This window comes from Odocoileus virginianus, chromosome 20, assembly GCF_023699985.2.
Source record: "Odocoileus virginianus isolate 20LAN1187 ecotype Illinois chromosome 20, Ovbor_1.2, whole genome shotgun sequence".
NCBI lineage: Eukaryota > Metazoa > Chordata > Mammalia > Artiodactyla > Cervidae > Odocoileus > Odocoileus virginianus.
The window spans coordinates 8,408,034-8,419,370 of record NC_069693.1 but is presented as its reverse complement, the minus strand read 5'-3'; the positions used below and the strand labels follow the sequence as shown (position 1 = coordinate 8,419,370).

The following is an 11,337-nucleotide window of genomic DNA, read 5'->3' as shown; positions in this document are numbered from 1 at the left end:
CTGGGGGCTTCTGGGGGCCTCTGGGTTTGGGGTCTAGGGGCTTCTATTTGTCCAGGTCTCTGCCTAGGCTCTGAGTCTGGTATCTATGGCTCGGATGTTCCCGAGAACATGGCTCTCTGGGAAACACAGGTGTGTTCTTCATGGCCCTCATTTCACAGGGTGGAAACTGAGGACCAGAATGGGAAAGGCTGGGGCCAAGGTCATGCCACCAGGCTGGCTGGAGCAGGTGTCTTTTCCTTAGTTTGTATTTGCCTTTCATGGCCGTTGGCTCTGTAGCCACTCATTCATTTAGTCAGTCCATTCAAAGACCAAAAGCTGTCTCTTTGTGTGTGTGCGTGTGTGTATGAGAAAGTGACAGAGAGACAGGGAGGACAGAAGGGAGAGCAATGTTTCTCCCACTTCCTGTGTGTCCATCTGTCTGTCCCCTAGGGTCATCTGTGTCCCTACTTGTCTCTGTGTCTTAATCTCTGTCCTATGGTTTGTGGGCAGCTCGCACATCCTCTGTGCATCTGTCTCTCGAATGTTCTGCCTTGCTCTCTCTCATCCTCTCCATTCCTCTGAGTCCCTCCCTCTCTCTCTGAATGCTCCCTCCTTCCCTTGGGGCTCTAAGTCTTCCTCTCTTGGGGTCTGCCTCCCCCCACTCCCTTGGTTCTCTGGCCTCTCTCCTCCTCCTTTGGCCTCCCTCTCCCAGCTCCCTGAGTTTCCGCCTCTACCTGCCACCTCGCAGGCCAGGCCCTCTATTTCTGTCACCGTGCCCGCCCCGCCGGCTGCGTGTCACCCCCCGCCCCCTGCCGCGCTGGCTCCCCGTCAGCCGTCCCACCAGCCTCGCTGTCCTGGGCAGGCTGGGGAATTCCTCCTGGTTCCTGGAAAAAACAACTGGTGCCGAGAGAAAGGCCCTCAGTCTCCCCGGGTGCCCGCCCCCCTCCCTCGGGCCTGGGGGTCTCTCCCGGAGTCGGCCGGCCCGAGGCAGGAAGCCCTGCGGTTTCTGGCTTCTCCCAGGCGGCCTCCGGATCTGGCCCCCGCCCCCCGGCCAACAGCCCAAATATTATTCCGCAGGAGGAGTCGGTGGCGGCCGGAGGAGGCCCAGGCTGAAAGAGGCTTTCAGGGCGGCCAGGCCTGGGGCTTCCTGTCCCCAGGCTCAGGCCTCAGGCCGCCCCAGTGGGGACCTCAGGTGGCCGGAGGGGCGGGTGTTGTTGTAGGGTCCTGGGGGGGGAGGGTGGGGCCATCCGTCAGGGTGTCTGGTGGCCACTGGCTCGGCCAGCGTGGGCAGGTGTGACCCCCACCCCAGGGACAGCCGGCGGGTGGCCAGCATGGAAAAGTACCACAGTCACACATGGGACACATGGACAGACATAAGGACGCTGGGGTCAGGGATGGAGGGACAGCCACCAGGACACAGAGAAGCCTGAGCTGGGACAGATGGACCCGGGCATGGCTTGTGGCTTTGGGTGACGTGGTCCAAGGGAGGAGCCCGTGGGTGGGGAAACAGAGGGCACGGCAGGGTCCCTGCTGTGAGCAGAGAGCCACCTGCCTCAGAAGACATGAGACGATGATGGCGAAGCAGAAAAGAAACATAATGATAACAACAGTTACTAAGGTGTGCCACATGTCTTGGCATCGTGGAAGCACCTAACAATTAATGGAGCCAGTCCTTCCCACCACCCATTTTATCACTGGGGAAACTGAGGCATGAAGAAGTGACTTGTCCAAGGTCACACAGGTGGTGAGTGGGGAGCTAGAACTTGAACCCAGGCCCAGAGCTGGGGCCCTTAATCAGGGCGCTGTTCTACAAGGGTAAGAGCAGCACATCGGGGCCCTGGGGTCCCAAGCCCTGCCCTGCGGTCAGCCCCGCTCACACCCCGAAACCGGGGGCCAAGGGGGCACCCCAGCAGCCAGCAGTCCGGGAGTCGACGTCAGTGTGTACCTTGGCGTCAGCGTGTTGTTGTCATGGTGTCCGCGGGCTTCCGTGTTCCTGCGTGATCTGTGTGGTCAGCGTGTGAGCGTGCGTGTGTGCGCCTGTGTGTCCCCGTGTCAGTGTCTCGTTGCTGGGGTTCGTGTCACGGTGTGTGCATGCATGTCACAGTGCTGCCGTTGCCTGCAGCGTGTCTGACTGTTCTCAGCCTCTGCGTTTTGTTGCCGTGTCTCTGAGCGCAACACTGTGTCTGCCACCGTGTCTATCACAGCGTGTCTCTGTCCTGGCTTCTCTGGGTCTGTTTATGTCTCAGACACCCTGGGTCTGCCTATATCTGTCCGTGTGTGTCACTGTGTCTGTCCCCCTATGTGTCACCATCTACCCAGGTGTCGCCGTGTGTTTTACTCACCACCCAGGCCACAGGTGGGCGTGTCGGGCCCACTGGTGCCCAGAGCTGCGGCCCAGCCCATCCCACCCTCGCCCTGCCGTGGGCCAGGCTGGGCGCCTGTTTGCAATGCCTGCCCCAGGTAAACACCAAGATCCGGAACGCAAGGGCCACCTCCCTCACCTCCGCTCCCTGCCCCTTAGCCTGCCCTGGACTGGGCTGGCCCAGAGCCCCATAGGCGGTGCCCCTAAACTGGAGATGTGCCCTGACCCTTCCCCCACCCACGGCCCCCCGGCCTTCCCAAGCCCCCAGCCTTGGCCCTGCCTGCTTGCCTGCTTCTCTTTGTTGCTCCCTGGCTATCTGCTGGCCTCTCCGCTTCTTTCTGCCCCTACTTCCTCTCACCTGTGTTTCTCTGAGGTTCATTCGCTGGAATGACCCTTGTCTTCATTCCTGTCCCATCTGCCTCGGACTTTTTCTGCCTTTTCTCAGGGAAATCTGATTTCTCTCCCTTCCTGATCTGTCTCCGTTTGAGCCCACCGACTCTCTCTGCCACCTGGTTTCTAACTCGGGGCCACAATCTGCCAGTCTCTTCCTGTTTCTCTCGAACCTTGTAAGTTTCTCTCGAACCTTGTTAAGTCCCTCTCACCCGGAACCACTCAGGCTTGGTCACTGTCTCTGAGGCCCCAGCCCCAACAGGAGCAGACCTCTGCTCTGCCAGGGTCCTTAAGAGGGGGAGTGTGTGGCCCCAGCCTCCCACCTCAGCCCACTGGTAGAGATATATATATATATATATATATAAAGGTATATGTACATATTATTTATATCTGTACCCAGGGGCAGGAGGGCAGACACTGGGGCCTTTGTGTAGCCGCTGCCCGCCGCCCGCCCGCCCGCCACTCCTCTCTCCTCGTCCCTGCCGCCCGCCCGCCCTCACTCCCCCCGCACAGAAAGGTTCCTGTGGGGCCTGCCAGCTTCCTCTGCCTGAGGTGTGAGTGGGCACGCCACAGGGCAAGGCGGGCAGGGGGGACTGGGGGATTTTTCCAGCTCCTGGGAAGGTTTCCGGGTGGGGAGGCCTCTGGAAGGAATGGGACTTCTCAGCTGGGTTGCCGTCTGTCTGTCTGTGTCTGTCTGTCTGTCTGCTGTCCCTGGGCGTCCTGGGTCCTTAACCTGGCTTCTCCCTGGGAGTTTGTCCACCCAGCTAATGTCATTCTGACTCTTTTCTCTGTCAATCTGCCTCTTATTCACTCCTGCAGACACTGTCACTGGGCGTATATACTAGGCCCTCTGTTGAGCCCTGGACACAGAGCTGAACAGGATGCTGTCCATCTCAGCTGATTCCTTGCTTTTTCTGTCTCATTTGCTTCATCTCTTTTCTCAGGGCTTGAAACCCTCTACTTGTTCCCGTTAAAATCCAAAGTCCTCCCTATGGACCACAGGACCCTCAGTGTGCCCCTGCGATCCCGCTGACCTCAGTTGTATGTCTCTCCCTGTTGCCAGAGCTGCACTGCCTGACTGCTTCTGGAGTGAACCACACAGGCACCCACCTCAGGGCCTTTGCACATGCTATTCTCCCAGAGTGTTCCTGGCTTGCTCCCTCACTTCCTTTAGTTTTTAGTGTCATCTCAGAAAGCCCTGCCTCCCTTTTTAAAATACCAATCTCTGGGGCTTCCCTGGAGGTCCAGTGGTTGGACTCTGTACCTCCACCACAGGGGGCATGAGTTCGATCCCTGGTCGGGAGCTGAGATCCACATTTTATGGGTCTGTATCTCCCACCTGAATGTCAGCTGCATGAGACTGGGATGGCATTCTGTTCCCTGCCGTATCCCCAGCACCTACAGCAGGGCTGGTCACACAGTGGGAGCCAGATAAACATTTCTTGAAGGAAAGAAATCCACTAATCTATCCATCCTTTAAACAGCCAGTGCCGGGCAAGACTGGGGACTCAGTGGGACTGAGACAGCCTTGATTCTGCCCTTATGGGGCTCGCAGTGCAGTTCTATTAATATTTAGAATGCTCAGGGCTGGGATAGGGGAGCAAGAACCCAGAAATAGCACCTAACACAGACTGAGGGTCAAGGAGGGTTTCCTGGAGGACATGTCAGCAGAGTTGAGACCTGGAAGGTGAGGGTTGAGCCAGGTCTTACCATGGGGACCAAGTGACTAACAGATCCAGCCCTGCCCTTCTTATGTCTTAACTCTTCTGTTCAAACCTGTACCTTTTCCTGATTTCACAGCCTCCCCCTTCCCTCTCTCCTCTTTTTCATCCTCTTTTTGACTCTCAGTCGCTCCTCTCTCCTTTCTCTATTGTTGGCATTTCCTCAGTGTATCTCAGCCTCTCTTAACACATCGGGATATTTCTCTTTTCTGTATGTTTGTCTCTTTCTGCATCTCCCCCATCTCCGAGGGGCTCTCATCGGTCTCTCCTTTTTTCTCTGGGTCTCTGTCCTCTCTCAATGAGCCAGTCTCTTTACAGCTCCTTCATCACCTCTGTGGCCTCCATCTTTCCCTGAGTCTCTCTCTGTGTCCCTGTCTCTCCTTTCATGAAGCCTCTTCATCAACTCACTGATCCCCAAATCACTCCAGAGCCTCTTGGCTCTGGCCCCACCCTGGCCCTGAATGAAGAGGGGCTGATCCAGCCCCCCACACCCACACAGTTCAGGCTGTCTGCTCTGTTAATAGTTAACCCAACCTCTATCTAGAATACACACCGGCCAGGCTGGGGGTGACTCCCCTGCCCCCCACCCACCCACCAGCTGTTCTTAAAGGACCAGGTGTCCTCCACAGGTCTTTAGCCCCCAGTGGGGCATAGTGCCCTGGCGTCTGGAGTCCTCTTCACTCTGAGGATGGGGGCAGGGAGAGCTACTCAATACTTGGGTCTGCAGAGCTGGGTCAGGGGAGGCCACAAGATTGCCCAGGAGGGGTGCTCAGGCTTGGCGCTCTATCCAGCATCTCCCTTGCCCCACGCTTATCGCCTTGGTGTATTTAATCAGGGGTGGTTTTCCCAGCCCTGCCCAGAGCCCAGGCTGGCGGTGCCAGGGGTGACAGAACACCTGAGACCTGGTGGCTGGGGGGAGGGAGGGGACCCCTCAGATCAAGAACTGAGGGTGCTCCAGCTACGGAGGACCAGGCCCCAGCGTCCCTAATATTTGGGAGCTGGGACTTCTGGGTGGGACACCTGGGTAACCAACATGGGTCGGGACTTTAAGGCCTTCCAGAGTTGGGTGATATAACAGCTGGGTTCCTGACACCTGGGGCAACCTAGGGCCTCAGAGCCGTCTGACAGGGCTCGGGGGGGTGGGGGGGGGGCGGACACAGTCACTCCCCATCTCTCCGGCCATCTGCTGGCCTTTGCACCCCGCTTTCCCCGCTTCCCGGAATCTCCACGTCAGGGTCGCGCGAGGGGCGGGGGGAAGGCCGCTGGGGTGGGGGCTGGGTTCTTGGGGCCGCCCCCTCCCCTTAACCCCTGCTTTGCCACTGCCCGCCCAGGCCCCGCCCCCTGACGCCAGCGAGCAGGAAGTCCTGGTTAATAATCAGCCGGCCGGGACAGGTGCGGGACAAGGCCGCACACATCAGAGGCGACCGCGGGGGGAGTGCCTTCCACCCGGCCAGTTACGGTGTCTCAGGGCGGCCGCCCTTGAGGCTGATCTCGAGATGGGCGCACAGTTCAGGGCACCAGCAGAGGCGAGCAGCAGTCACCGTCTTCCCAGGGACCCTGTTTAGTGCACTTCAGGAGGTAAATGTCCTCGCGCAGTCCGCCCTAGCAATCCGGCCTAATTTTCTCCCTACCCAGCAAGAACTCACAGCTCTTCCCTTCTGGGAAGCCTCTTTCCACTCCCCCTCGGGGGCACTGTGTCCTCTACCTTCTGGGGATGATGTAGGGGATGGGCCAGACGGGAAACCTAATTCCCGAGCTTGATTGTGGCTACCCTGCAAGAGCCATCCCCTTCCCCCGCCCCGCCCCCCGGGTGAGCCTTAGTTCTGGCATCTGGAAAACGGGCTGATGGCTAGAAGGCTCGGCCAGCCTTTGTAAAAACAGCCGGTGAGCCCACCTGAGTGAAGGGCGCCACCTGGAGGCTACAAGGCGACGTCCTCTCCCTTGCAGGATCAGTTTAGTCCCAAAGGGGGCGCAGCATCGCACGCAACTAAGGGACCAAGAAGGAAAAACCCATCTTTCGGTTTATTGAAGGACGAAAAGGGGGTAAGATGGGGGGGAGGGGGGGGGCAATAAAATGCTTTTGCTTCATTTATAAAGAGCGAGATTTCAGGAGGCCCCTTCTCAAGGAGGAGGGGGCCACCTCTCCCTCAACTACAAGCAGCAGCAAAGCCAAGCCAAGGAGGGGAGAGGGAAACCAGAGGGGTCAGGGGACCCCAAACACCCCCTCGGACAGAAGCTTTCTCCCCCCACCCTCAATGCATCTACCCCAGGGGACCCATCTGGGATAAGGAAGTGGGTATGTACACAGGTGGGGGAGGCACAGGCCTGGGTGGGGGAGGGAATAATTTATCCGCAGCAGCGGTGGGTGGCAAGGGGTGGAAGGGGGCGGGGGCGGATGGGCAGTAGACTGGTGGCAGTGGTGGCCTAGGGGTCCCGTTCTTTCTTAACCTTGATGTCTCCAGCAAGGATGGTGGCGATCTCTCCCTGCATGAAGGCCCAGGGGACAGAGGAGCCCACTAGCGGGCACTTGTCTCCGCTGGGGCAGTACACCTCTCCAGCAGGGCCCTGAGCCTTGATGAACTCGCGGGAGCAGGGAAAACAAAACTTATGTCCGGGCACTGAGGGGCACTGGACGAAGTGGGTGTCTTCCAGACGCTCTCGGCAGAGGGTGCAGCACAGGGGGGCCCCAGGGGTCGCCCCGGTGCCACTACCACCCCCGCTAACAGCTTCCGCCCCTGCTGTGGGGCTCACTTCTGCCTCACCATTGCGGGCCACTAGACGATGCTGGGCTGGAGGCGGGGCCGTGGAGGAGGCGGCGGGGCTGGCACCCCCGGCGCGCACAGGGCCCCCACTCCCGGCAGGGTCCTTGGGGGAGTGGCCCAGGGCCTCGGCCACGTTCTTCAGGGCGGCGATGGGGGAGGGCACACCAGGGGTATCAGCGGAGAATGGGCCGCCGGGTGCCACCCAGTGCCGCTGCTGCTGCTCCTCTGTGGTCATCTTCCCAGCTGCCTCGCCCTCGGGCTCAGGGGAGGCCTTGCGACGGCGTGGAGTGGGAGCCAGATTCCGGGATGGGGCTCGTGGGGGAGGGCCGCAGAGGGCCGCAGGGGCCGGTTCTGGATACTGCTGGGGCAGGGCCTCGGCGGGGGCTGGCTCTCGGAAGCTGCGGACCCCATCCGTTAGCAGCTCCCCCAGCTGGCGCCATTCCCCAGAGCCATGACGACGTTCATATTCGAGGTACTTGAAGCCTGATGAGGCCAGCGCCTTGCCCGGCTCGCGCAGAGCATCATGAAACATCTGGCGAGCGACGGCCAGGACTCCTGCGTACACGTTGCCAGAACCACAGGGGTATTCAGTGAAAAGCTTCAGCTCGAACTCGTAGCCTGGCGGGCGGGCAGTAGCATCGAAGGCGAACACACGTCCCACCAGCCCGTGATCCTTCTTGAAACGGACATTGAAAGGGGCACAGGCGGACAGCGCCAGCAGTTGTTCCCGCACGGCTTTGGGGCGTCCGTGCCATTCCTCTGCCCGGCCCCTCATGGCCTCGTTCAGTTCTGCCAGACAGTCCGCATTCCTCTGTTGCTTCTCCTTCTCGAAATCGGAGCCGAAAGCTGGACGGGCAGGACTCAAGCCGGGTGCCAGCGTCAGGCCTCGGCTTCCCAGACCAGACACCGCAGCTGCTAGCAGCCCGGGGGGCATCAAGCCGGGCATGGAGCCAAGCAGGGCCCTTCGCGCCCCCTCCGCCACAGCCTCTTCGCGGCCCAGCCCATTGGCCAGGCGGGACCCCAGGGTGTACTCCAGGGCGGGCGAGGGCAGGGGGAGGCGGCCCGACGATGTGGCCCTGTCATAGCGGTCCTGGCCGGAGACAGCGCCGCCTGTCCCCGACGGCTGGGGCTGGGCCTGTGGAGGCGGCAACTGAGGGCCCTGTGCGGCAGCGGCAGCCAGATCCTTAGTGGCCGGGTGCTTGAGGGCCGGGGGCCCCGGCGAACGGCCCTCGGGGAGCACGTGGCTGCGCTTGAGCTGGCGGGCGGCATCAATGAGCAGCTCGATGCGATCCGCGCCCTCGAAGTTCACGCATCCGCGGCACACGGCTTCACTGAAGTCCCACACCATGGCCCACGGCATCTTGGGCAGGTCGCACAGGTAGCACCACTGGCGGCGGGACGCCTGCACGGACGCCATAGCACCCGCACGCGCCCGTTCGGGCTCTAGCCTTCCACCCGCCGCCGCCGCCGTTCGATCCGCGCCGCCGCCGTTTGATTCGCGTCCCCGCGAGCCACGGCCAGGCCTTTCGCTCGGCCTCCAAGCGGATCCAGGCCCGGCCCCCCTTCCCCGCCCCCTGGGCCCTAAGCCTTTTTCCTCACTCCCGCCTCCTCGAAAAGACTGGCAGAGGCACGTCGGCGCCCCCGCCGGGTCCAGGCTCCGGGCCGCGGCGCACAGCTCGGGCCCCGCGATGGGCCGCGGGCGCCGCCGCCTCGGGCTCCCGCCTCTCCCGCCGCCGCCACCGCCGCCGCCGCCTCTTTCTGCCCCAGAGGCCGCTTCGCAGGGAAAGTTACATAACGCGCCGGCAAAGCCTTCTGGGAAACGTAGTCCCGCCGGGGCCTGTTCTTAAAGGGGACCGCAAGCTGCAGGAGGGTGGGGGCTCGCCGCCTCTCCGCTGCGCAGCCGTGACTACTCCTCCCGGCGGGGCAGGGAGTTTGGCTGCTCCAAGCAGCTAGAGCACAAAGGTTGGGGGCGGGGATATGATACGGATGGTCAGAGCCACCGCGGATTCAGAAATTGCAGGAGGTGGATCAGGCATCTGGTTTCTACTCCGACTTGCTGTGCAACTTTAGGCAAGTCTTGCCTTCTCTGAGATTCAGTTCCCCGCCCTTCAAAAGGTGGGCCGGCTACCGGTTACTGAAGGCAGCAGCTCGTGGGGCGGGGGCGGAGGGGCCTTAACTGGAAGGTTTCAGGGTACGGGGAGGACAGGAAGCTGGCGATCCAAGTGTTGGGTAGGACTGTCCACCTGGCACTTCGTCTTGCCCAGAATCTTGGATATCAGACTATTGACTGGGGCCAGCGAAAACCGGTGAAAGGAGAGGACTGAAGGTCTCCGCGTCAGTTGCTTTATCTGCCAAAGGGAGTGGTCGAACGCACCTGTTACAGTTCCGCCGGCGCGCTCTGGTCTCCAAAGGGTTACACTGTCAGTTTCTGCGCACCCAGCCGAACTTCACTACAGTTCCCGAAATGCTCCGCGGGGCAGACGAACCGACGCACTTCCGCCGCCTGGGAGGTTGGTCGAGGCCTTCACGATTCCCGCTGTCTGGCCACAACCCAGCCCCCCACCTCAATTTCTGGGGTTTCTGAGCGCCGGGTTGAGAGGAGCTCTCGACCTCTACGGCTCACTAATTTGGAAGGAGAAAATGAGGCCAGAGATAGCAAGAGTTGGAGGTGGGGCATAGTGTCTGGGAGAGCGAGAACCAGATCTCGTTTTTTTTCCAACCTTGAGTGCTTACTACCTGATAGGCAAAAGCAGGCTTTTGGGACCCTCGTGCTTCCCGGCGATGGAACGCTGCAGGGCGTGTTTGTAGAAGGGGCGTGTGTAGGAGAGACAGGTTTCCAGATTCTAACCCACATCAGCCTCTTTTCTCTAGGCCTGGGTCTGTTGTTCAGTTGCTAAGCCTTGTTTGACTCTTTGGCTACCCCATGGACTGTAGGCCGCCGGGCTACTCGAAGTAGACACGAAGACTGGAGTGGGTTGCCATTCCCTTCTCCAGGGAACATTCCTGACCCAGGCAGGCATAAAACCTGCATCTCCTTGATTGGCAGGTAGATTTCTTTACCACTGAGCCACCAGGGAAGCCTGGGTCTCTGTTGTGCTCAAAGTATTTTAATGACTTGCCAGGGTTGCATTCGTTAGTTTTCAAACTAATCAGGGAGCGCCTGCTTCCCCTCTCCTTCATCCCGTTGCAGCCATAGCAGGGCTGTTTCTGTTATCCAAACTTCAGTCTCAGCTGCACAATTTTGTTTACCACTGTTATTTTTTAACCACTGTTATTAACATTTTTCTTTAAGTAACTTCTATGAAAAAAGGCTATTTACTTCTGCCTTATCCTAAGCGGTATTATGTGCCTAATTACAGGTTTTAAGTACTAGGTTCATTTTTACAAAATAAAACTATGTACATATAGAGCCATTAAAAAGGCCATCTATGTATCAAGTAAAATTGCCTTTAGTTATTCTTTAGTAAATATTAAAGAGAGTGGGAGTCAAGAATTCCAGCCAGACCGGTGAACTGCATTGGCCCCTGACCAATTTAGGGCAAGCCTCTAAACCTTCTCAGGAGAAAATGGGGACTCCTGCTTTTCATTGGGTACCTTCACGTTAAAATGCATATTCGTATTAATGCTGAGCGTGGAGCCTGGCATAGAAAAGGAGCACCATAAATAAAAGCTGTTTTTAAGCTCCCATTACTTCAGAGACTCAACCTCTCTTCTGTGATGGGCAATGCTGAGGATGCTGCAGCCACTAAGATGGCTCAGGCCGTGCCCTGACAAGGCTCACCTGGAGGCAGACATTTAACTTAAATGTACTCAAATGATTATTTAACTCCCTTTCTTTTATAACTGCTGGGGGAGAAAGGAGGTGTCAGGAAAGCCTTTCCTTGAGGGGGTGATATTTGAGCTGTGACCTGAAGGATGAATAGGATGTAGTTGTAGCTAAATCTTTATGCCCATATTACAGATGAGGACAATAAAGGGCAGCACCAGGGGTTGAACCAGGTCTGAGTCCAGGGTGATGGCTATTACCTACTTAGCTACAAGAGTCTCCAGCCAGTTTGGGAGTAGAAAAGAGAACCAGCTTCCCGACTTCATTAAACTATAGGGGGAGCAGGCTTTAAATAAA

The 11,337-nt window shown here is 58.9% G+C and overlaps 1 protein-coding gene across 1 annotated transcript; it reads right to left on the bottom strand.

Moving 5' to 3' along the window:
• Positions 1 to 6,447: 6,447 nt before the first annotated feature.
• IRF2BP1 (interferon regulatory factor 2 binding protein 1) lies at positions 6,448 to 10,484 on the bottom strand. The gene has a single exon (XM_070450678.1). It carries the CDS (start codon positions 8,629 to 8,631, stop codon positions 6,877 to 6,879), a length of 1,755 nt encoding a protein of 584 aa, XP_070306779.1. The 5' UTR covers positions 8,632 to 10,484; the 3' UTR covers positions 6,448 to 6,876.
• Between the last annotated feature and the right edge of the window lie 853 nt (positions 10,485 to 11,337).

Bases quoted from the DNA above. Each gene is read 5' to 3' on its own strand.
- IRF2BP1 (XM_070450678.1), bottom strand. From the start codon at position 8,631: ATGGCGTCCGTGCAGGCGTCCCGCCGCCAGTGGTGCTACCTGTGCGAC.